Here is a 24,083-nt window from a genome sequence, read left to right on the forward strand (position 1 = left end):
AGTGCCAATGACTGGGCTCAACCTCTTCAGCCCCGACTGGGCCAGGCGAGCTGGGAAAGCAGTCTCAGAGACCTTTCACGCAGGAAGCAGGTCTAAGTGCTGTGGACTCACAACTTAGAGCTGTGAGCACCAAACTCAGTTCCAAAAGTCAGCGGAGCACAGCAGAGCATGAACCACACGAACGACAGCTCTGAAGTATAACTTCTTTTATTCTCTACAGCTACTGCATAAACTCACGACTAATCGGAGGCGCTGGACTGATTGAGTGTTACAGCTGCTTGAGCAGCCACCTTATCTATATACAGATAACACTCAGACTCCCTTTGAAGTCAGGCTGGAGCGGAAGCAGCAATGAGCAAAATCTGCCCCCTCCTTTCTGAAACATTGTCAGCAGATTCTTGCAATGGGAGGGGTGAAACATCTGGATCTGAATGGTGTGATTTTGTAATGTATTTGAACGAGGAAATTCACGACAGAATAGCCCCCATCTCAGTATGTTGCTATGTAGAAATTATAGTTCTTTGTGCTGGCTGAAATAGTAAGAACAATACTGACACTTGTTATCTCTTTGCATTTTGTAAAGAATAATTCCTGCATTATTTGTGTTACTCTCTGGAACTGAGTTTTATTTGCAGTTTAAGCTTTTCCCATTACGAGTATCTATAGATAAAATCAGTTTGTTTGTTTTTTTGTTTTTTTATTTATTTTATTTAACATAATGATTACAAAATACAAGCAAAATACTGCAAATACATACATACATACATATATATTTCAGATAAGCACACATATATAAAAAAGAACAGAAAAGAAAAAAGAAAAAATAAGGAGGAAAAGTTGGAAGAATTTCTTCCAAATTTATTCTACAAATATCTCAATAATAAAATTTCGTTGATTGACTTCAATCGCTTACACTGCACTTCCTATATACATTTTAAGCAAAATTATATCTGTTATTCCGTATTTCCCCCATACAATCTCATACAAATATTCTAATCAATAAGTTTTCTAAATCTTTCATAAATCTATTCTAAACACAACCAATACCTTACATTTAATCTTTGTCTACATAAATAATCATTTACACATTTCCATTGTTTCTGGAATATCTATAGATAAAATCAGTTTAATGCGGTTCTGCTCTGCACCCATCCTTGATAGCTTTTGGCCTAGCTGGAATGTCCCCGCAGACTCTGACAATGCCTCTTCTTTCCTTAGATTAAGGATAGAACAGGGTAAACTAGCCTAATGCACAAAGGTAAATTTCGCATTAATTTTATTTGCCATCTTTTGTCTCTGGCTCTGCCCACCACTGACATTTGGCCTCCTGGAATTTTGCTCTGAACGGAATGTGGGCTACATGGACCTGTGGCTTGGTTTTAGCTAGCAGTGTGGCTTAAGGACTGAAGGCGAGTCTTTGGGGCAGATTTGGCAGATATCATAGAATCACGAGTTGGAAGGGACCCAGGGGTCATCTAGCCCACCCCCCTTGAATGCAGGAATTTCAGCCAAATCATCCATGACAGAGGGCCATCCAACCTCTGCTTAAAAACCTCCAAGGACGCTTCGAGAATTATATATATATATATGTATATATATATATATCAGTATAAAAATAAAATGAACCACCATCACACCAAAATTGATTGTAAACAAAGAGGTACGTAGACATTCCGTTGTGGCCACTGTAACCTGGGTTTAAGGTGCCATTTGATGATTAACTTATATATCTGAGACTTAGGGGAGGAGGCGATCTTTTAAGTAAGTGGAGTGCCACAGAGAGGCATCTTGGACTTCACCTGAGACAGCAAAATATCTTGTGGCAGCTGCTTCTTACATGGTTATATGCAGGTTGGCCTCCTGTGGACTTTACCTTTACCTTTACCTTTACTGTATTGGTAGAAAGAGGAGAGCCAACAAAAGCAATACAAACAACTTCTCGCTACTTTGGTATTTTGAAAAGTGAAATCTGCATTGAACAACACTGGCCTCTAGAGGGAGCATGAGCCCTCCAGACACCTCAGTGCCTCAAAAATTATTTTTGACTGACAGCTTATTATTTTATTATTATTATTTGTATTTATTAGATATTTACACCACCCTTCATCAAAAGATCTCAGGGCAATTCACAAGATAAAAACACAAATAAATAGCTAAACGACAGCAACAAAACAGTAACCCGCGCTCCCACAAATGCATTTAAAAGGTTGTGGCAAATTAATCAGCCAAAGGCCCAGTTGAAGAGGAATGTTTTTGCCTGGCACCTAAAAATATACAGTGGAACCTTGGTTCTCAAATGCCTTGGTCCTCAAACATTTTGGCTCCCAAATCCCGAAAACCCAGAAGTATTCCGGTTTTCGAAAGTTTATTGGAAGCCGAACGTCCGATGCTGCTGTCGGCTATTGTTTCCATGGCACCTGCGCCAATCAGAAGCTGCGCCTTGGTTTTTGAACGTTTCCAGTAGTCGAACAGACTTCTGGGACAGATTATGTTCGAAAACCAAGGTGCCACTGTATAATGAAGCCACTAGGTAAACCTTGCAGAAGGGAAGATGGCAAACTGTTGTTGTTGTCATCATCAGCGACTGTGGTGCAGTGAGGTGCGGAAGTCGCAGGTGAACAAATTTTCTCCTCTCTTCTCTTTTCCATCTCCAGGATAATCCGGTCCATGATGCTACATGTGAAATACCTGTACGGGATCAAGATTGACGTGCGGGGGACAGAGAACTTCAACATCAAGCAGCCTTACGTGATTGTGTCCAACCATCAGAGCTCGCTTGACTTGCTCGGTACGCCTGGGCAGTGGGGGGGGGGAGGGGGTCTGGGTAGGTGGCCAGAACGTGAGTAGAAAACCCCTCATGGCCTCTCCCGTCAGTCCATTTTACAATACCACCAAATTATTAAGAGTTCCTGCCCAATTTAAAGCAATCTTCATTGGTTTCTAAGCAGGTGCGGGGAGACTTTGGACCCCTAGATGTTCAAAAAATTGTAAGGTTGGAAGCGACCATGAGCTTCACCTAGCCCAGTGCTTTTTTCCTGGGGGGACGCATACCCCTAAACATTTTGTGAATCTTAAGTTTGGCCTCATTGAGGGGCAGTACAGTGGTACCTCGGGTTAAGAACTTAATTCGTTCTGGAGGTCTGTTCTTAACCTGAAACTGTTCTTAACCTGAGGTACCACTTTAGCTAATGGGGCCTCCTGCTACGTCACATTTTCTATTCTCATCCTGAAGCAAAGTTCTTAACCCGAGGTACTATTTCTGGGTTAGTGGGGTCTGTAACCTGAAGCGTCTGTAACCCGAGGTACCACTGTACCCCTAAACATTTTTTAAAGGAAAAAAGCACTGACCTAGCCCAACCCCCCCTGCAGTGCAGGAATCTTTTGACCAATGTGGGGCTCAAACCTGCGAACCTGCAGTTCAAAGTCTCATGCTAAACTACAACAACTCCCATCAGCCCCAGTAAGCGTGGCCTGCAGCAAGGGATGGTGGCAGTTGGCAGCCAGAGGTTCTCCACACCTGATTTGCAGAGTTGGGAAGGCATCTTCAAAAGTCTTCTTCTTTGGTGATCACTCGTAGCTTATGGAAGATTGTCTTCCATAAACACGGTTTTAACAGTGAGTCCATAAGTGACTGTGGAGGCCAATTCTGGATCCACGCGTCCTTCCACAGTGGGGACATTGGTTTCCGGGTGGGAGTTGATCACGGTGTGGATTTGCCAAGCGTGCCTTCCTCCTAGCACATTTCTCCCTTGCGTCCTGAGTTTGAGTGTCTTCAAAGCCCTTGACACCTTTGGTAAAGGCTGTTCTCCAACTGGAGCGCTTGCAGGCCAGTGTTTCCCAGTTGTTGGTGTTTATACTACTTTTTTTTAGATTTGAGACAGTCTTTAAACCTCTTTTGTTGACCGTAATCATTACACTTTCCATTTCTAAGTTCAGAATAGAGGAGTTGCTTTGGAAGACGATAATCAGGCCTGATTATCAAAAGTAATCTAGTCTGGGATAGCCAACCCTCCAGATGTGACTGAACCATAACTCCTGCTCCCCTAGACCGCTGTCTGCTGAGAGTCAAACAACATCCAGAGGGGACTGCATTGGCTGCCTCAAATTTTGGTTGACCTTTTTAGTTGAATTTTGCAAAGGAAGGGAGTCCAGGAAGGGTGAAAACATTTTTAAAATTTTGCTTTTACATCCCAGTGGAGAAGCTGTGGCCCTACAGAAGGTTCTGAGGCTCCCAACAGCCTCCAGGCAGCATGGCCCAGTGGTCAGGGATGAGGAGAGTTGTAGTCAACAAGATACAAATTGCCACAGATTCCCCACCTCTGGTTTACTCTGGCTGGGACTTTGCTGTGGCACCAGGCTGTGGTTGCCCCCCGACCGGTGTTCTGGCACATAGTGGGCTAGGCGGCCTTGATCTGTGGCCGGGGCTAACCTTCCCACTTTCCTCCCTCTCCGCTGCCTTGTCCCGCCTTGCAGGGATGATGGAAGTCTTGCCCGACCGGTGTGTGCCAATCGCCAAGAAGGAGCTGATGTACATGGGCACGGTGGGGCTGGCGTGCTGGCTAGGGGGCATCATCTTCATCAACCGCAAGAAAACCGACGACGCCATTAGCGTCATGGCAGAGACGGCGCAAACCATGCTCTGTGAGGATGTGAGTGCTGCTGGAGCGGTAGAGGGGGGCTGCCTACATTTTGGGGAATCGTGGGGGATCTGGAGGTGGGTAGGAGGAAGGGATTGCGAAGTGGGATTGTGTATGTGTCATGGCTGGGTGTACAGGATGGAGCAAGAGAGCTAATATCAATTATTTCCCCCTATAATTCTTAAGGGCTTGCGCCTGGGTGCCGGCCTTTTGGAATTTCATACTTAAATGCTAACTTGCTGGTATAGCCCTTTTGGGCAGAGAGTGGGAGAGAGGGAAGTTTGCCATTGTAGCATTTGGCTCTTAATCACAGTGGTTCCTTGGTTCCCGAACAGCTTAGTTGTTGAACAAATCGGCTCCCGAACGCCCCAAACATGGAGGTAAGTTTTTCAGTTTGAGAACGTTTTTCAGAAGCTGAATGTCCGCCGTGGCTTCCGCTTGAGTGCAGGAAGCTCCTGCAGCCAATAGGAAGCCACGCTTTGGTTTTCGAATGGTTTCGGGAGTCAAACGGATTAAGTTTGAGAACCAAGGTACCACTGTACTGGTACAGTCTCCTCGGTGAGTGGAACACGCCATCTTGGAGTGCACAAGGTGGAGGGTGATGCTTTTGTAGGAAAACAAACCAGCCTCAAGCTCTCTCCGCAGAGAAGGGCTTTTTGGCTTTGCACTGCGCCAAGTTAGCCGTCTGCTAAATCGACAACGCTGCAGGGTGGAGTGTGTGGATTGCGACATCTATTTGGCCAATGGATTGTCCATTTTTAGAGGCAGTGTAGCTCCAGATACGGGACGTGGGTGGTGCTGTGGGCTAAACCACAGAGCCTAGGACTTGCCGATCAGAAGGTCGGCGGTTCGAATCCCCGCGATGGGGTGAGCTCCCATTGCTCAGTCCCTGCTCCTGCCTACCTAGCAGTTCGAAAGCACGTCAAAGTGCAAGTAGATGAATAGGAACCGCTCCAGCGGGAAGGTAAACGGTGTTTCCGTGTGCTGGTTTGGTTTGCCAGAAGCGGCTTAGTCATGCTGGCCACATGACCCAGAAGCTGAGTGCAGACAAACGCCGGCTCCCTCGGCCAGTAAAGCGAGATGAGCGCCGCAACCCCAGAGTCGGCCACGACTGGACCTAATGGTCAGGGGTCCCTATACCTTTACCTTGCTCCAGATACAAGTTTCTGGGACCCAAACGACAGTGGAGGGATGTTCTGCTCATGTGCTTCTGCTTGGGAAACATATCCTGGGCCTGATCCAGGCCGGGCTCTTCTTATGGTGGGTTCTTGTGCTGGGTCTCTAGCAGCCACTGGGGAAAGCTTTTTCGGCTTGGGGAATTGAGGGCACAGAAAGGAACCCCTTTACAGTGGTACCTTGGGTTAAGAACTTAATTCGTTCCAGAGGTCCGTTCTTAACCTGAAACTGTTCTTAACCTGAGGTACCACTTTAGCTAATGGGGCCTCCCACTGCCACCGCACAATTTCTGTTCTCATCCTGAGGTAAAGTTCTTAACCCAAGGTACTACTTCTGGGTTAGCGGAGTCTGTAACCTGAAGCGTATGTAACCCGAGGTACCACTGTAGCTATATTTGTGCAGCCTGCAGCTACTTATGTTCCTTCCTTTTCTCCTCTGACCCCCCTGCAGGTTCGGGTCTGGGTGTTCCCCGAAGGCACTAGGAACCACAACGGCTCCATGCTGCCCTTCAAGCGGGGTGCCTTCCATTTGGCTGTGCAAGCCCAGGTAGGGAGTCCTTTCCTCTTTACTTAGTCGTGGGGGCGACTCGTGCTGCAGCCTCCTGTGCGGTTTTGCCCTCTGAAATCCAGCAGGGGTCTCTGAGCCCAACGCACATAGCATGTGTCTTGTTAAGGTTGCAGAGCAGCAGGTTAAGAGCCAGGAAGCCACCTCCAAGTCTCTCCTCCACCACTGACTTGCCAAGCGGTCTCTGCCACACCACTTCCTCTCTCTTTCGACCTTGACCTCTCCCATCGGCCAAACGGGGATGATTGTACCTCGCAGGGCTGTTTTGTAAACATTAGCAGGAAGATGTACGCAAAGCATGAACCAGGAGCGCTGCTTTTTATTTTTGTTAAGCCAAAGAAACGTGTCTTAGAAAGAGTCAGAATATTGGTCTGCCTGACTCTGTATTGCCTAAACTAGGGTGTCCCAAGCTTGGGTCTCGCAACTGTTTTTTTGGACTACAACTCCCATTATCACTGGCTAGCAAGGCCAGTGGCCAGGGATGATGGGAATTGTAGTCCATAAACAGCGGGAGACCCAAGTTTGGGAAACACTGGGCTATCCAGGGTTTCAGAGGCAGAGTCCTTTCATTGCATAGAATTGCAGAGTTGGAAGGGACCCCCAGGGTCCAACCCCCTGCAGCGCAGGAATCAGCCATGAAGCACATGGTTATAAAAGCAGATGAAACCAGTGCTGCTCTAAAACAGAACCGCTCCAAGTTGTACGGAACAGAGTCGATGCCGGAAAAGAGGTGGGCACCATTCAGTGAAGCACCTGAGGTGTCAAAAAGTGCAAAGAGGTGTGTTTTCATAACAAAAAACTTAGCATTCCTATGGCACTATTCAGAGAATCGGGTGCACTGCCTTTTCCCAGTCCTTGCAAAGTCCTTAATAGGTTAGACCACCATGACAGGAGAGAAAGAAGGGAGGGAAGAAAGAGCTGAAGAAGGAGGGAGGGAGAAAGGAAGGAAGGAAGGAAGGAAGGAAGGAAGGAAGGAAGGAAGGAAGGAAGGAAGGTTTTTCTCGTTTTCTCATAATGCTGCAACTCTTTTCATGCAGCACACAACTAAACTCTGGGATTCGTTTCCCAAAAGATGTCACGACAGCCACCAAATCAAAACAACTTTCAAAAGATGTTTAGACACCTTTTTTTTTAACAGCCCTCCGTGAAGTGTATGACCTTTTTGTCTTCTTCCCTCTGTCCCTCCCTCCCTCCTTCCCTCCCCACCTTTCCAGGTTCCTATCATCCCAGTTGTGATCTCATCCTATCGGGATTTCTACAGTAAGAGGGAAAGGCGCTTCACCACGGGTGAGTCCAGCCGTCTGGCTCCTTTTCCCTCTCTTCCCCTTCCCTTATCCCCAGGGACGAGGCTGGTTCTGACAAATTTGGCTGGTGTGGTAGGGTCTTCTGAAGGTGGGTGATGTAATTTTGGGGGTTAAATGGCTTTGAGTGTTTTCAGTGCTGCTTTCAATAGGGCTACTTAGTTGGGGGGGGGCTAAAATAGGTAAATCAATCATACATTTTTAGTTGTACAGTCATACCTCGGGTTACAGACGCTTCAGGTTGTGTTTTTTCGGGTTACGGACCGCTGAAACCTTGGAAGTACTGGAACAGGTTACTTCCGGGTTTCAGCAATCACGCATGCGCAGAATCACAACACGTGCATGCACAGATGCACCGCTGCGGGTTGCGAACGTGCATCCCGCACGGATCACGTTCGCAACCCGAGCGTCCACTGAATCTGTTTTAATTTACGCTGTGAGCTGACCTGGGAGGAAAGTGGGAATATGAAATTAGCAGGCAAATAAATGAAAATACAGTGGTACCTCTAGATGCGAACGGGATCCGTTCCGGAGTCCCATTCGCATCTAGAAGCAAACGTAACCCGTGTCTGCGCGTCTCCGTCATGTTTCTGCGCATGCGCGTGACGTCATTTTGAGCATCTGCGCATGCGCAAGCGGCAAAACCCGGAAGTAACGCGCTCCATTACTTCCGGGTTGCTGCGGAGCGCACCTCGAACACGCTCGTCTTGAAGCCCATTCAACCCGAGGAATGACTGTAATTAAATACCCCCTGCCCTGCCCTGCCCTGCCCTGCCTCTTTGCAGCCTGCACACTTAACACTTTTCTTTTTCTTTCCTTCTCTCTCCCTTTCTGCCCCCCCCCACCTGGTCCGGGTACATCACCACTGCCCCTTTCCGCTGCCTCCGTCTCCTCCTCCGGCGCAGGGCGCTGCACGGTCCAGATCCTGCCTCCCATGCCTACGCGGGAGCTGGTGGCTGAAGACGTGCCAGCACTGACAGATCGCGTGCGCCAGGCCATGCTCATTGCCTTTGAGGGGCTCTCGGTGGAGCTGGGTGCCCCGCAGTGACCCCCTTTTACTACTTTCTCCCTCCCAACATCCGGCCCTAGAGAGAGACAGAGAGAGAGGAGCTTATGGGGTGGGGACTGGGAACAGCTTTGCGCCCACTGGGACGGGGGCCACGGCAGAAGAGGGCAAAATTAACTCCCCAGCGGCCAAGCCGGGACCAGGAGTGGCAGGGGCGGTGATGGGAACGGCCCACGCTACAACCAAACTCGGAGATTTGCAAGCTGGGGCGGGCTTTGCCTGGCCACGCCCACAAGGAGCCGCAGAGGCGGAGTTGATCCCAGCCACGCCCGCTTCCACCTTTCGGACCAGAATTCTCCCCTCCCACAACCAGGTAGATGGCGCAGCCCTCTCCCCGCCAGGTCTTCTTCCCCTCAACCGTTTCTGTCGATGTGAACTGTTCCGCTTGAGCTTCTCGGACTGGACCACTCCAGCCCCCTGTTCCGGGGGCGGGGAGCATTTTGTGGGCTGACCCACAGGCACCGTATAAACAGAACCACTCCTCGAACCCTGCAGAGGGAAGATTCATCCCGGCGCACCTCTAGGGGACGAGATGGGCGCAGGGCAGGTTCTGAGTGCGAACACTGCAAAACGGGTTGCGGGCTGGTTGCAAACACCCCGCTGGCCTTTCACGAAGGGTGTGTGTGTGTTTGCGTGTGAGATAAGGGAGACGGAATGGGCACGATTGATCGATCTGCTACATCTTGCCTGCGGTGGGGACGAGGCGGCGACGAACCACTCCAGAGGACTTTGCAGACTATGACCCACCCGGGCCTTGGACTGACCAGCAGCTCTAATAAAACGGTGGACAAGACTACCTCCCTCTGTGAAAGGGGCACGGCGAATGGGGAAACTGCGGCGGGGTGGGGGGCTGGGGACACAGAAAGAATGTGACTCCGTATTGGCTCTTTTCAGTCACCCGGTGGGTGAAACGAGGGAACGAAAGAGCAGCTTTGCAGGGAGGGGGGGTTGCGGTGTGTCTTGCGGGGGGGGGGGGCTAAAATAATATGGGCTGACCCTGTGGAACCCAGTTTATGGGACCAGCCCTTGACCCAATTGATGTGGGGCGGAAATTAGGGATGCTACTTTGGGGGAAAGCGAGTGCAGGAACGTGAGAATATGCCCGTTTCCTGACAGCCTCTCTGGGCCTCTTACTTTTGTGTTGGTTAAAATATTTTAACTGCCCTGCGAAAGGGGAAGCAAGCCTGCCCTTATCTGAGCTCCGTCAACGTGGCAGCCTGCTTTCCTGGCTCCAGTTGGAGGCATCGGGCGCTGCAAACTCTCATTTTTTGGTCTCGGAGATGGTCAGAGGGGAGGTACGTGTGTGTGTGTGTGCTCCCTCTGTGGCAAAACATGGCAGGAAGGCTGAGGTCTTGGGACAGGGCATTGGGGAAGGGCAACCAGTGTTTGGGTGCGGGGTCTGTAGGCCGATTTTTTTTTGGGGGGGAAGGGGTGCACAACATGGAGGAGGGGGCTAGTGGCATGAGGCTGGTGCCCTTTAGCCAATTGGGCCAAGCAGGAATTAAAGCGTGGTGGTGGTAGTTGATGCGGCACCCTTCAGCTATTACTGGACTACAGTTCCCATCATCCTTCACCACTGGCCACACTGGCTGAGGCTGATGGGAGCTGGGTTTACGGCAGCCGCTGGAGGGCACCTCTTTGCCTGGCCTACTCCAAGGCCTCAGGCGGAGGAAAAAGCCTTTCCCGGACCTGTTCTCCCTAGCCCTGGGGCTGATGGGAGTTGTAGTCCAGGCGATCGGGAGGGTGCCATGTTGGTGCCCCATAAGGCCTGGAATGGAGGAGAGACGAATTGGGGGCAGTCAGATGCATGCACTTCCTGTGCACGCTTCCTGGGACTGGAGTGGATTTCTGTGTGCAGCTATATTTTTTATGAGGGTGGGCCATTAGGATTGGGGAGAGGCTCTAATTTTAGCATGAGAGACCCCTCTATTGTGGGGGGCAGGCGTGCTTGGGGAGCTGTTTCAGGGAACGTGCGCTTGTTCGTGGGGTGGGTGGGATTTTGCCAAATATTCCCTGCTTTGGGGGGAAGAGGGGCGGCTGCCTCTGCTCCTCTCCTGCCTTTGGGGAATTCCCCCCCCCTGATATATTTCTGTCCTCTCCCCAGTTGGAGACCCAGTTGCCTATCCCTCCCGCCAGATGCCCTTCCGGGGGGGGGGGGCTGTTGATGTCGGGGGAGCGTCGATGTGGGGAGGGGGCGACGGGCAAAAGGGGCATCACCAAGTCCATGTTCCTAAGACCTTCCTGCTTTTAATAAAGACCCTCAAACAAGCCCCCACCATTGCAACGCGTCTCGCTCTGTGTCTCTAGCAGATAAAGGTGGGTTTTTTGTGTGATGGTGGGGTCCTGTAACCTTTGCCTTTGGCACCTTTTCAAAGATGTTGGGGTTGAGCTGCAGGCGAAGCCTTTCTGTGCATTTGCTGCAGGCGTTACCAGAATTGCAGCTATTTACCTGCAGATAAACTATGGAAAGAGCTTGTGGGGTTTGCCCTCACAGGAGGTAGTGATGGTCACACACTGGGATGGCTTTAAAAATGGGATTAGATAGATGCATGGATATTATTATCATTAATATTTACATACAGGGCTTCAACCCTTTATACCTGAAGGAGCGTCTCCACCCCCATTGTTCTGCCTGGATGCTGAGGGCCTTCTCTGAGGGCCTTTCGGTGGTTCCCTTATTTCAAGAAGTGAGGTTACAGGGAACAGACAGAGGGCCTTCTCAGTGGTAGTGCCCACCTCTGGAACCTCTTCTTAGATGTCAAGGAGATAAATAACTAAACGTTTAGGAGACATCCGAAGGCAGCCCTGTCTAGCGAAGTTTTTAATGTGTGATTTTTATTATTAAATGTCTTTTTGTTGGAAGCCGCCCAGAGTGGCTGGAGCAACTCAGTCAGATGAGCGGCATATAAATAATAAAACTACTACTATTATTTTATTCCCAAATAAATCCAGCTGCAGCAGTTCATTCCAATGAACAGTTATTAACTGGATCTTACAAGAGAGTCTGTGGAATTAAAATGGCATCTTTCTCCAAACAGGACTGCTACCATTCAAGAAGTTAATAAGTGACCTTTTATTTATTTGTTTTTTAATAAAAGGAAATTAACTATGTCAAAAGTGCAGCTTGAACAATATTCTCTTGCCCAGAGAGCTGTCCCTGGGAAACTCGGCGTCAGGTTCCCACGACCCCCAAATTCACTTGGGAAGACAAGCAAACTAATGCCAGAGTACTTGAAGAAGCAAAGATCACCCATGTCGAAGCAATGATTCTTCAACAACAGTTTCGTTGACCTGGTCATGTTGTTCGGATGCCTGATTGTCATCTTCCAAAGAATGGAAAGCAAAATACCGGTGGACAACAAAAGAGGTTTATAAAGACACTCTCAAGGCAAATCTTTTAAAAATGCAGTATAAGCACTGATCACTGGGAAACACTGGCCTGCGAGCGCTCCAATTGGCGAACAGCCTTTACCAAAGGTGTCATGGACTTTGAAAAAGCACAAACTCAGGACAAAAGGGAGAAACGTGCTAAGAGGAAGGCACACTTGGCAAACCCTCACCGTAATCAACTCGCATCCAGAAACCTATGTCCCCACTGTGGAAGGAGGTGTGGATCCAGAATTGGCCTCCACAGTCACTTACGGACTCACTGTTAAGACCGTGTTCATGGAAGACAATCTTACTCGGCTACGAGTGATTGCCAAAGAAGAAAGAAGAAGATTTTTTAAAAAAATATTATTCTTCGCCATGAAGGATTATGTCATAATAAAGCCATTTTATCTTTCAGATGCTGCAACATGCAATCATAGCTTGCCCTATTGGATACTGAGCTCAAGGGTAGCATACATAGGTTTAGGGTGAGCTTCCAGGCAGAGGAATTGAATGCAGATCTTTCCCTAGTTCCAGAGCTGGGTAACCTGTGGCCTTCTAGATGTTGGATTTCCATCTACCATCCATGCCCACCACACCCCCACCGGGGGGGGGGGAGAGGTAAGGGAAGATGGGAGTTGCGTTGTCCAACAACACTGCAGCCAACTTAGCAGGGACAGCGAGATCTCAAAAGCAAATAAATGCCTTCCGTTGTTCACGTGTGGTTGGAAGAAGTACAGGGTTGCAGGGAATGTGGTGCAGACCACGATCATTAGCTTGTTAAGAGTTTGGTGCGTTTCAGAATAAAGGGAGTTCGAGAGGAGTTAAGAGCTCTACCTGCTGAATTCTGGACTGATGGTGGTGGAGAGATCAGCCCAGGATAAACAAGCCCAGGATAAACAACATTGCTACTTAAAAGTTGGCATGAGTCGTACGCTAACACTTTTAAATTCCATTCACTTCTGTGGGGGCATTAAGCACGGGCTTAAGATTGCTGTCCTTTGCATAGTTGGGAATAATCTACTGGTTGCAGCAGGATTTACAAGTGAGTCAACATGCAAAGAAATGCATTGTAAATCTCCCATTGAAATCCAAAGTGCTGAATTTTCCTCTCTTTTTTGCATTGGCTGTGACTGCCTCAAGAATTCTGTGTGGCCGTGCTTTGAATTCTTCCAGAAGAATGCTGTGCGACTCAGAAGCTTGCTTCCATCAGTTAATCCGTTAGAGGCTGTGTGTATTTTGCTTTTAAGTAATGAGTGGAGTGTGCCCAGGGAGATGTTAAGCTGAAGTTTCCTAGAGCAGTAGCCACCAGCCCAGAGTCAAGAGCAGGAGGTGTGTGTGTGGGGGGTGGTTTCCCATCAATCGAGTCCAGGGCGCAGCCATCACCGGGCAATGTCGTAGCCAAAGCCATTTTTACCGTTTTGACAGGCACCTGGGAGCAAGGAACCGAGAAGGAGAAAAAAAAGAGGTTTGAAAAGTGCAAGAGACCTCGAACCACCCGATACTAGAGGGAGGGCAGTTCGTAGAAATAGTTGGCAGCTATTTAATTAAGAGTTATGGGAAAGGGCATTCAGCATTATCTGCACATAGAAGGTCCCAATTTCCATGGCATCTGGGAGAGAGCTCATTCTGAAACCCTGGAGAGCTGTTGCCAGCCAGTGTAGACAATATTGAGCTAGGTGGATGATTGGCTGAATTGCTATAAGGCAGCTCCCAATATTAAGCGGAGAGGCTTGCACATCCCACCAGCAAGGCAAAATTGATTATCTGCAGGGGTGACGTGGGATGGAGGGGTGAATTGAGCTGTAACAGCCAAGGTAAAGGTAAAGGGACCCCTGACCGTTAGGTCCAGTCATGACCGACTCTGGGGTTGCGGCGCTCATCTCGCTTTATTGGCCGAGGGAGCTGGCGTACAGCTTCTGGGTCATGTGGCCAGCATGACTAAGCCGCTTCTGGCGAACCAGAGCAGCGCACAGAAACAGCGTTTACCTTCCCGCCGGAGCGGTACCTATTTATCTACTTGCACTTCGTGCTTTCGAACTGCTAGGTTGGCAGAAGCAGGGACTGAGCAACGGGAGCTCACCCCATCATGGGGATTCGAACCACTGACCTTCTGATCGGCAAGTCCTAGGCTCTGTGGTTTAACCCACAGCGCCACCCGCGTCCCTTAGCAGCCAAAGTACCTGAAAGCAATGTTTCCTAGCCCAATAAGAAGCAGGGGGATGCATACAAAAAATCTGGCTTCCTTGCAGAAGGTTCCAGTTCCAGTCCCCAAGGCATCTACAGGTCGGGCTGGGAGAAATACGCTGCTTGAAATTCTGGAGAGTTGCATGCGGCCCTTGAAAAGTTGCTCAGAGGAGAATGCAAAGCGTTCCACACCCCTGAGCCAGCCTGTTACTGCCTCAGGTCTGGGGGGGGGGGCGGCACCTACCAGACCAGTCCACTTGGCCCTTGGGACTCTCCTTAGCCATGCCCTTACCCCAGGTCACACCCTCACCTGCATGAAATCATTTGCCTCCTGTGGATGGCGCCGGCCCATCCATGAGGCAGACTGCGGCAGGTGCCTCAGGCGGCGAAATTCTGGGGACATCACTGCCACCGCTGGGTAAGTGAGTGGAAGCGGCTGCGGCAGCTTCCGGCAAACTCTCGCAAGAACCTGGAAGCCCCAGCTGTGCGACCCCATATGTGAGGGTTCAGCGGAGAGTGCAAGGGAAGTTTGGGTGGTGCAGGGCACATGTGCTAGGTGGCACCTTCCTGTTTCACTTCAGGTACCCATGAGTCGCGTGGCGTGTTCTTGCAGCCGAGGTTGTAGGGGCCACGTGGCCTTTCTGATACTCACAGTCCCCCAGTTTCTCTTCGAGGAAAAGCAGCTGATCACTGAGTGACTCCACCTGGTCCAGGTAGAGCAGGCGACTCCAGAGCTCCTTCAGCTGGGCGGGCTCCAGGGAAGGCGGCAAGATGGCGATGGCACGTTCCAGGCGCTGGAGGGGTGGCATGGAGAGAGGAGGGCTGCAGGGCAGTTGTGGCAGGGGCCCACTGGGACTGATAGGGCAGAAGGTGGGGAGCCAGCCAGTAGGTGGCGCCAGAGACAGCTAACGTGTTCTGGCTTTGTTATACATGGGGCAACACTGAGAGCAAGGAGGAGGAGGCAGCTGTCAGGCAGGGCCACTCAATGGACTCTCAAAGCTGCAAAGGTGGGGGCTGACTGATGGCAGACCCAAGTTGGTGGGGCAGAAGCCCATTCCTCATAACTACTGTATTTTTCGCTCTATAGGACACACTTTTCCCCCTCCAAAAATTAAGGGGAAATGTGTGTGCGTCCTATGGAGCGAATGCAGGCTCCCTGGCTTCAGCAATAGCAATGCGAAGCCTCCGAAGCGCTTTGCGTTGCTTTTGCTGAAGCCTGGAGAGTCTGGTCTTTGAGGCTGGCGGTGGGGGAAAGCAACGCTTCCCCCCACCGCCAGCCCCACAGGCTCGGGGGGGGGGGCACAAGCTCCATCGAAAAGCCTGCAGGAACCCCGTGGGCTTTTGCGGGAGGTGGGGGAATTCTTCCACCTCCCGCAGTAGCAGGTATTGGAGTAGCGCACAGGCTGCGTGCAGCCTGTCCGCTGCTCCCAGAGCTGGGGGGAGGGGAATCATATTTCCCCCCTTGATTTCCCCCTCTGAAAACTAGGTGCGCCCTATGGTCAAAGGGCACCCTATAGAGTGAAAAATACGTTAATTTGTATTGCACTTAATAAGGCACCAGAGAGACTTGCCTGGTGCCTTCATTACATACCTTTGGCCCCAGGCAAAAACTGTTCTCTTTAACCAGGCCTTTGGCTGCTTAACATTCTAAATGTTAAATGTCTTTGTGGGAGGGGTTTATTTGGCTTGTTTTTGCTTTTATTAAGAACTTTGTGTATGTTCTCATTTTGTATTTTTCTGTGGTGAACCACCCTGGGGTCTTCAGATCAGGGGTCAGCAACCTTTTTCAGCCGTGGGCCCATCCACTGTCCCTCAGACCATGTGGGGGGGCCGGACTATTTTTTTTGGGGGGAGGGGGAATGAACGAATTCCTATGCCCCACAAATAACCCAGAGATACATTTTAAATAAAAGGACACAATCTACTCATGTAAAAACACGCTGATTCCTGGGCCGTCCACGGGCCGGATTGAGAAGGCGATTGGGCTACATCCAGCCCCCGGGCCTTAGTTTGCCTACCCCTGCTTCAGATCAAGGGTGGCATACAAATTAATTAATAATACTAATGCTGGCGTGCTCTGGTTCATGGGGTCACGAAGAGTCGGACATGACTAAACGACAACAACAACAGTGCTAATAATACTGTATTTTAAATTGTTGCAGCCCACCTTTCAACCTTACAGTGCAGGGTGGGGCATATTAATAAAATAATAATAATAATAATAATAATAATAATAATAATAATCCCATCATGGGAGGGGGAGCGATTGCAGGAATGCCCTGCATTTTTTGGCTCCTCCTCCTCCAAAATAGCACTTTGGCCACCTAAGGGTATAGCCAGGATATAACCATTTTCAAGGGCACTCACTATGGATTCTTCATCTGCTATTTATCCAGAGCTGGCTTTGCCAAATTCTTTATGCCCACACGTGTTGCAAGGGGGAAAAATGGCACGTATCCCAGGCTAAACCCCCGTCTCTGTTTCTACCTCCGAGAAATGCCGCACTGAAATCTTGTTACTGCTAAGTTCTTTGATTTGCTAATCTCTGGCCTTTAGCTCCCTCCACCTGGGTCTTTAAAAGTTATCAATCTGTCCGCTATCCCCTCATCCAGCAACTATCTGAAACAGACCCAGCTGTTGGAAACTCGAGGGCCTCTCCCTCCCTGGCATGTAAGGAGTGTGGTGGCCAAAAACCAGGGAGGGGTGGTCCAATGACAACTAAAATTGGAGTTAGGAAACTGTTTTTTCTTTTGAAGGCCACTGTCCCTTATGGGTCAGCCGTTGGTTGAAACTCAAAAGTAAGGGGCCAGAACAGAAACATAATAAAGAGCCCAGCTGGATGAGGCCAATGGCCCATAGAGCCCACCTTCCTGTTCTCACAGTGGCCAGTCAGACTCCTGGGACAGAGACCTACAAAGACTCTCACCTCTTCCAGCTGCTCCACTTTGGCTTGAAGCTCCTGGATCTCATTGGGAATCGTCTCCTGAGCCCCTAAAATTTGCACTGGGGGGAAGAGAAGAGGACGACGAGGGAGAAGAGACCGTGAGAAGGAGCAGGACTGGAAATACCGGTGTGTGGTGAAGCCCCAGAGAGGGTCCAAAATTGTTCTTTTTTTTTTTTTTTGTATTTATCTCCCACCATTTTCTCCAAGGAGCTCAAGGTGGAATACAGTGGTACCTCAGGTTAAGTACTTAATTCATTCCGGAGGTCCGTACCTGAAACTGTTCTTAACCTGAAGCACCACTTTAGCTAATGGGGCCTCCTGCTGCCGCTGCGCTGCTGGAGCACGATTTCTGTTCTCGTCCTGAAGCAAAGTTCTTAACCTGAAGCACAATTTCTGGGTTAGCGGAGTCTGTAACCTGAAGCGTATGTAACCTGAAGCATATGTAACCTGAGGTACCACTGTACATGGTTTCTCCTCTTCTCCTTTCTTCTCAAAACTTTTTGTTTTTGCCCAATAATGTTGAGCTTTTTTGGCATAATTGCAAAAAAAAAAAGGTTGATTTTTTTTAATAGCTATTTTTCAGGAATTTTTTTCTGCAGTATACCCGACTGCAGTATTCCGGGTAATGTCCGGGATATTCCGGACGTATGGGAACCGTAGGTTAGGCTGAGCAGCAGTGACAGGCCCAAGGTCTCCAAGTGACTGGATTCAAACCCTGGTCTCCGAAGTGCAACACTCTAACCACTATGCCACGCTGGCAGAAGGGCCAAGGAGGGCAAGATTTGAACACATGTACAGAACACAACAAATCAGCATTCTGCTCTTTGTACACTTAATTAGGGGCGTCGACTAATAGGTCCCTGGCAGGCTCCACCTCCTTTTCCAGCAGGCACCGCCCTTGAGTGTCCAGACTCCGCCCCTCAGCCAATGCTGGTCCCACTCATAATTTAGTCAGGTCCCTTAACTCAGATAAGTCTACTCTGAGTAGGACTAGTATTGGATACAACCCTAAGCCAATCTGTGTACATATCTGTTGGTTTAGGGTACTTTACAAAGGAACTGAAGACTGCGTTCCGCGACTCTCAGGGCCTCTACACTTTTTGTTTTGTTTCCTTTTTCACGCAAACCAAAGCAGAAAGAGGTTCTTGGAACTGAACTCAGTGGCCAGATTCAAAGCTGCTTTTTACAGGGAAGTTGTGAAATACACTCAGCAGTGTGGGGTCACAGACTGAGGCAGCTGCCTCTGTGACCCGTGAAGAACAGATCTGTTTGTAAGAAGAAGCCAGGAAGTGGCGCAATTGAAGGTGTCATTCTCTCCTCCACCTCAGTAACCAGTAAACGGAAAGGGAGTGAGGGAGAAGATGCCCTGCGACCCCCAAAAAATCATGTTGAGCAGCCCTAACGAACTTATGAAGCTGCCTTGCACTGAATTGGATCATTGGTCCATCCCGGTTCAGTGCTGCCTACACGGACTGGCAGCTTCTCCCCAGGAGTTCAGGAAATTCTACCAGCTCTCCAGGGAGATGGCGGGGATTGAACCCAAAACCCCCTTAAAAATGGCCTCAAGGCACTGTGGACACAAGTTGACGACACAAGCGCACACCTGCCCTTCAACGCCACCTGTCAACATCAACTGCCGCCTGAAGCAGCTGCCTCACTCTGCCCAATGGTAGAGCCGGCTGCTTCCTTCTATGAGGGGATGAAACAAGGTGCTTGCGTGAGGCAGGAGGAGGTGGCGGTTGTGGGGCACACTGGCCTTCACCCACACCGACACGCAGGTGGAACCTTGGTTCTCGAATGTCTCCGTTGATGAACGTTTTGGAACCCAAATGCCGAAAACCCAGAAGTAAATGCTTCTGTTTTTGAACGCACCTCATAAGTTGAACGGCTCCCACTGTGTGTTTTTCAATTTTCTCAGCTGAATTTGCAGACAGCCCTTTGCACCCCAGTTGTCAAACGTTTCGGAAGTTCTTCTGGAATGGATTACGTTCGACAACCAAGGTTCCACTGTATCGCTTTGTTAAACAGCCGTGGCTTCCTCTCCCAAAGATTTCTGGGAACCAGAGAGCTGTTAAAATCCCTGCTCCATATGGAGCTATAATTCCCAGTGCTCTCCACCAGCTATAGTTCCCAGAATTCCTTGCTGGGAAGCCATGACTGCGAAAGTGAGATAAGAGTTACTTTAAGTGGTTGGTAAGGATGTGGCCAGGGACATAAAGCATATGGGGCCCTGCCCCATCAACTTCACTCTTCACTCTGCCCTCTGCCGGCCCCCACCTGCCTGCCTGCCAGGTCTATCTGGCCCTTGAGAATTTCTGCAGGCCACACCCCCTTTCAACAGGCCCCACCCCACTCCGCAGGCCACGCCCCTCGCCAGCCCAGCTTCGCACCTTCCAGGAGTGTTTTGGCACAGCTGGGACGTGTCCTCAAATTCTGCTGAGGTATCTTGCTTGCCCGGATAAAGGGCAGAGGGGTTTGTGTGTGAGAGAGACACAGCCAGCGTGGCATAGCGGTTAGAGTGTCAGACTAGGACCTGGGAGATCAGAGTTCGAATCCTCACTCAGCCATGATGCTCACTGGTCCAGTCACTGCCCCTCAGCCTGACCCACCTCACAGGGTTGTTGTAGGGAGAGAACGAAGCAGGGGACAGCCGCGTACGCCATCTTGAGCTCCTCAGAGATAAAGGTAGGGAAAAGATGCAACACACAAGCAAACCATAAATACAAATAGAAACTGGTTTAGGGTGCATAGGCAAAATTCAGAGCCCCTGCCGACATGTGGCCTCTGGAATGTTACCCAGAAGGCAATGCGGCCCTCGGCCTGCAAAGCGTCCTCCTCTCCCTTCCATAGAGCTTTCTCCCAGTCCTTGTGAGTACCCACCTTTGCTGGCGTGCAGAGGGGCGGCCTGGGCAGTGGGCAGCAAGCGGCAGCTCTTGCCATCTGGTTCCAGGGCATAGCCAGGGTTGCACTGGCACTCGTAGCTCCCTGCGGTGTTGAGGCAGCGTTGGTCGCAGAGAGAGATGGGTGCGTGGCACTCGTCCACGTCTAAGGAAAGACAGCAGCTGGGTTAGGAGTCTACGTGTCTGACGCATAGCTGTCAACTTACAGATTTGAAAATAAGGGACCAGCAGCCTCTAAAATAAGGGATCAGCAGCCCAAATAAGGGATTTGGGTGTTGTAAAGTTACATACATTGGTAGGATTGCCAGATGCTGTCAATCCGGCATGAGGCGGTTGCAGCGCCGTGGCAGCCGCTGAAGCGCTGCCCTTCTGCGTCCCTTCCCATCCCCTCCTCTTCCTCCTCCCTCAGGCTGCCTCCTCAGCTGCCACCACCGCTGCCACCTCCAGGCTTGCGGGTGGCGTGGGTGAGAGTCTCTCTCCCCCCCCCCCCGGACAGGGAAGGGCCAATGGAACTCCTCGCGCCAGGACGACGGCGCCAGCACGCGCTCTCTCGCGCGGCAAACACCGAGCCGCTGCTTCCCTCCCGAGCCGGGGGAGCATGAAACCCGGGAAATTTAAGGGGCATAATCAATAAGGGATAGCAGTGGGACACAGCGCTGGGATAAGGGAGTTTCCCGCCAAATAAGGGACGGTTGACAGCTATAGTCTGACGGGAGGGAGAACCCCGGCTGCATCTTCCTCTCGGGACCTCGAATAAATAATCTGCCAACCTGCAGAAACCCCGGAAACCTCAAGTTTCTAGTCCTGGTGAGTAAGGCCTTTAAGCCAAGTATCTGCCAACCCACAGGAAATCTGAACCTTAGAGCTGTAGAGTTGGAAGGGACCCATCTAGTCCAGCCCCCTGCAATGCAGGAAATTTATGCCTGGCCGAGTGTGAGACTCGAACCCATCACCCTGAGATTTAAAAGTCTCACGCTCTACCGACGGAGCTATCCCTTAAATGAGCCCTGGTGGTGCCTTCTGTTGCAATAAAGGGCACCAGGCTAAGACACAGGGCACCACCCCGGACCTCCCAGGAATTGCCACCTGAGGCGCCTTCCTAATGGTTCAGGCGGAAAGGATGCGATGGTGCCTTTAATGCCAGGCTAGCCGTGACCAATGTCCCCCAACAGCCACCCAGTGCTAACCCTCGCCTCTCGTCGCTCCCAGCTTCTCTACTCACCAACGTGGCAGTAGCGCCCACCCCAGCCTGGTTGGCATTGGCACTGGTTTGGCTGGGCACAGGTGCCTCCGTTCTGACAGGGCTTGTGGCAGATGGCTGGCAGGAGAAAGGAGAGAGCAAGGCTGAAGGAGCCCAGACACTGTGGTCCAGCGCCGAGGGCCTTCTGGCGGTTCCCTCACTGCAAGAAGTGAGGTTACAGGGAAGCAGGCAGAGGGCCTTCTCGGTGGTGGCTCCCGCCCTGTAGAACGCCCTCCCATCAGATGCCAAGGAGATAACCAACTATCTTAGGGATGTGGGGATAACTGAGTGGTGCCAGACTCTGTGGCTTCCATCACATTTCTGCGGCACAAACCACGGTTCGAGGACTCACCTTCCTCGCACTTGGTGTCCCCAACGTGGCGTTTCTTCCAGCCTTGGCAGCAGATGATGTGGGTTTGCAGAATGTCTTTCCGCACCTGCCGTGTGGCTACGCGATAGGTAGTCCTAGGGAAGAGGAAAAACCCAAGTGTCCTTGGCTACTTCTCCTCACCAAACTGGGTAAATGATGATTTCTATTTCTGACACCATACAGTGTTTAAGATGAGACAATGCCAGCATTATCTGAAGCAGGAACCGTAGAGAGACGTCTGACCAGAAAGTCTCTCCTCTTATTAGGGTCTCACAGCGACAGACATGCTACACACAGCAAAGGACCAGAACTCTATGATCACTGCACACCAGGGGGAAAGGGGAATCAGCATCCTTTGTTATTTGTCTTCAGCAACTGGAAATTATGAGCCTCCCTTCCTAGCTATTGTGGCAAATAGCTGGTGAGGACCACTGGTGAGGAAAAGGGTTTATTTATATCTCACCTTTTTAACGACTGTATACAAAGCAGATAACTATACAATGCAGCCTAAAAGATCAAAATCTAGGCTGTTGGGTTAGAAGTAGAAGATAGTGTATTTTAAAATAGTATTATATGTAAGGGATAAAATGTGAAGATTTTTATGGTAAAAGTAAGTGTGATTAAAAAATGGTTAAAAATTATGATATATGTAAACTGCTGAAGATGAGGTAAAATGAAAATCAGATGGGGGGGACTTGGGGAAGCTCACCAAACAATGTTTAGAAAAAATAAGGATAAGACAAGAATTTGTTTGTATTGTTTGTTTTTTTCTGTTTGTGTTGTGTTGTTTATTTGTGTTATAAAATGAATAATTTTTTTTTAAAAAGAAAAGATAAAAATCACAACAGGCATTACAACAGTCATGAGTTCAAATCACTAGCGACTTGCCGTATAAGAAGTCTCCACGTGACTTACGGAATTTTAAGAACATAAAGCACGACATTTCTTTCTTAAACTAAGCACGATGAAATTACTTTAAAAGGCAACACGGTGACTCATGAAACAGATCTAACGAAGCAGCAGCCAAGGCGTACAATCTAGGGGCAGCCAATGTTTTGGACTACAACTCCCATGAGCCTCAGCCAGCATGACCAAGGGTGAAGGGAGGTGGAGTCTGCAACATCAGGAGGGAGCCATGTTGGCTATCCCTGACGTAATCAATGAACAGAAAATCGTGACAATCTGTCCAATGCCTAGGTGTCGAGAGAATGCTAAAGGTGGCTCCAGGCAGACCTCACCGGGGATAGCATTCCATAAGCAGGGAGCCACCTCAGAAAAGACCCTCTCCCTCAGCAAGTTAAAACAGATAGCAGTTTTTTAAAAAAACAAACACCAGCAGAAACCATACTCTCCAACATTTGTGGCATCAAAATCGGGACACTCCTTTTTTGGTCCTGTGGGAGTACAAGACCGAAAGACGCTCTCATGAGACCAAAAAAACAAGCATCTTTCATTCTGGCACTCTGGTGCCAATCAGCAGGGTCGCCCCAGAGCACCAAACAGAAGCTGGGATTGGCTTCTGTGATTCTGGGATGTCCCACTTAAAAATGGGACAGTCGAGGGGTATGAAATACACAACCCTAAAAATGCACGGTTCAGTAACATGTTCTCCCCACCCTTCTCACCCCTGGAATCTCCATGGACTTCGCATACCTGTAGGTGCTGCAGACTCGGGGTCCAGCGCACAGCGTCAAATACGGCTGGTGTGCAGGCTTGGCGTAGGTCTCGTTGTAGAACAAGGGGATCCTCAACGTGCGCCGTGCGCACACTCGGCTGTGGGTCAGAGAGGGTACACAACTGAGAGGGTTTTGGTGATTCCTTCCAGCCTCTAGAATATCAGAGCCCTGTTGTTATGTACTGAAGTTCTCACCCTGGGCCAGCAGGGGGATACTGTAGATAGTTGTGCAAATGAAGGATCGAAAGTGACGTTCAATGATTGGATAGTTTGTATGCAAATGAAGGATCGAAAGTGATGTTCAGTGATTGGATAGTTTTAGAAAGTTGCAACAGTTACGTTGTTCTGGAGCTCTATATAAGCAGGCTGACTGAGCTCCTCAGTTCAGTTCATTTCTGGCCTTTGAATAAACGAGAGCTGTTTGAAGAATCGCTGTGTCGTCTGATATGTTCACCCACAACCTAACACCTGTGGTGGCTTAAACCACATGGGATTGCTAACACATTGAAAATAAAGGTCTTAGCACAGTGGTTAAAATATCAGCTTTCCTTGCACGAAGTTCCAGGTTCAATCCCCTACAATCCCCGGCCTGAATCAATGGAGTGGCGCTGCCAGTCAGTGTCTACAATACTGAGATAGATGGACTAAGTACCT

The 24,083-nt window shown here is 49.8% G+C and overlaps 2 protein-coding genes across 9 annotated transcripts in view; one reads left to right on the forward strand and one right to left on the reverse strand.

Moving 5' to 3' along the window:
- The window catches only part of AGPAT1 (1-acylglycerol-3-phosphate O-acyltransferase 1), a 48,913-nt gene extending 39,239 nt beyond the window's left edge, over window positions 1-9,674 (forward strand). For 3 of the 5 annotated variants that reach the window (XM_081853877.1, XM_081853878.1, XM_081853879.1), the window contains exons 3-7: window positions 2,655-2,788; window positions 4,474-4,649; window positions 6,264-6,359; window positions 7,592-7,664; window positions 8,584-9,673. In XM_081853877.1, coding sequence (XP_081710003.1) covers window positions 2,655-2,788; window positions 4,474-4,649; window positions 6,264-6,359; window positions 7,592-7,664; window positions 8,584-8,726 — 622 coding nt within the window. In that variant the 3' untranslated portion in view covers window positions 8,727-9,673. Of the gene's footprint in view, window positions 1-2,654; window positions 2,789-4,473; window positions 4,650-6,263; window positions 6,360-7,591; window positions 7,665-8,583 lie in introns of all 5 variants that reach the window. The other 2 variants (XM_081853875.1, XM_081853876.1) reach the window with 1 other exon arrangement.
- A 3,347-nt stretch (window positions 9,675-13,021) lies between these two features.
- EGFL8 (EGF like domain multiple 8) overlaps window positions 13,022-24,083 on the reverse strand; it is a 32,178-nt gene continuing 21,116 nt past the window's right edge. For 2 of the 4 annotated variants that reach the window (XM_081853640.1, XM_081853639.1), the window contains exons 4-9: window positions 23,408-23,527; window positions 21,737-21,849; window positions 21,367-21,462; window positions 20,125-20,289; window positions 17,227-17,303; window positions 14,583-15,094 (exon numbers count right to left, since the gene is read on the reverse strand). In XM_081853640.1, coding sequence (XP_081709766.1) covers window positions 14,873-15,094; window positions 17,227-17,303; window positions 20,125-20,289; window positions 21,367-21,462; window positions 21,737-21,849; window positions 23,408-23,527 — 793 coding nt within the window. In that variant the 3' untranslated portion in view covers window positions 14,583-14,872. Of the gene's footprint in view, window positions 13,546-14,578; window positions 15,095-17,226; window positions 17,304-20,124; window positions 20,290-21,366; window positions 21,463-21,736; window positions 21,850-23,407; window positions 23,528-24,083 lie in introns of those variants that run through there. The other 2 variants (XM_081853638.1, XM_081853637.1) reach the window with 2 other exon arrangements.

The sequence above is a fragment of the Podarcis erhardii genome (genome assembly GCF_964252035.2).
Source record: "Podarcis erhardii genome assembly, chromosome: 2".
In the NCBI taxonomy this organism is placed as follows: Eukaryota; Metazoa; Chordata; class Lepidosauria; order Squamata; family Lacertidae; genus Podarcis; species Podarcis erhardii.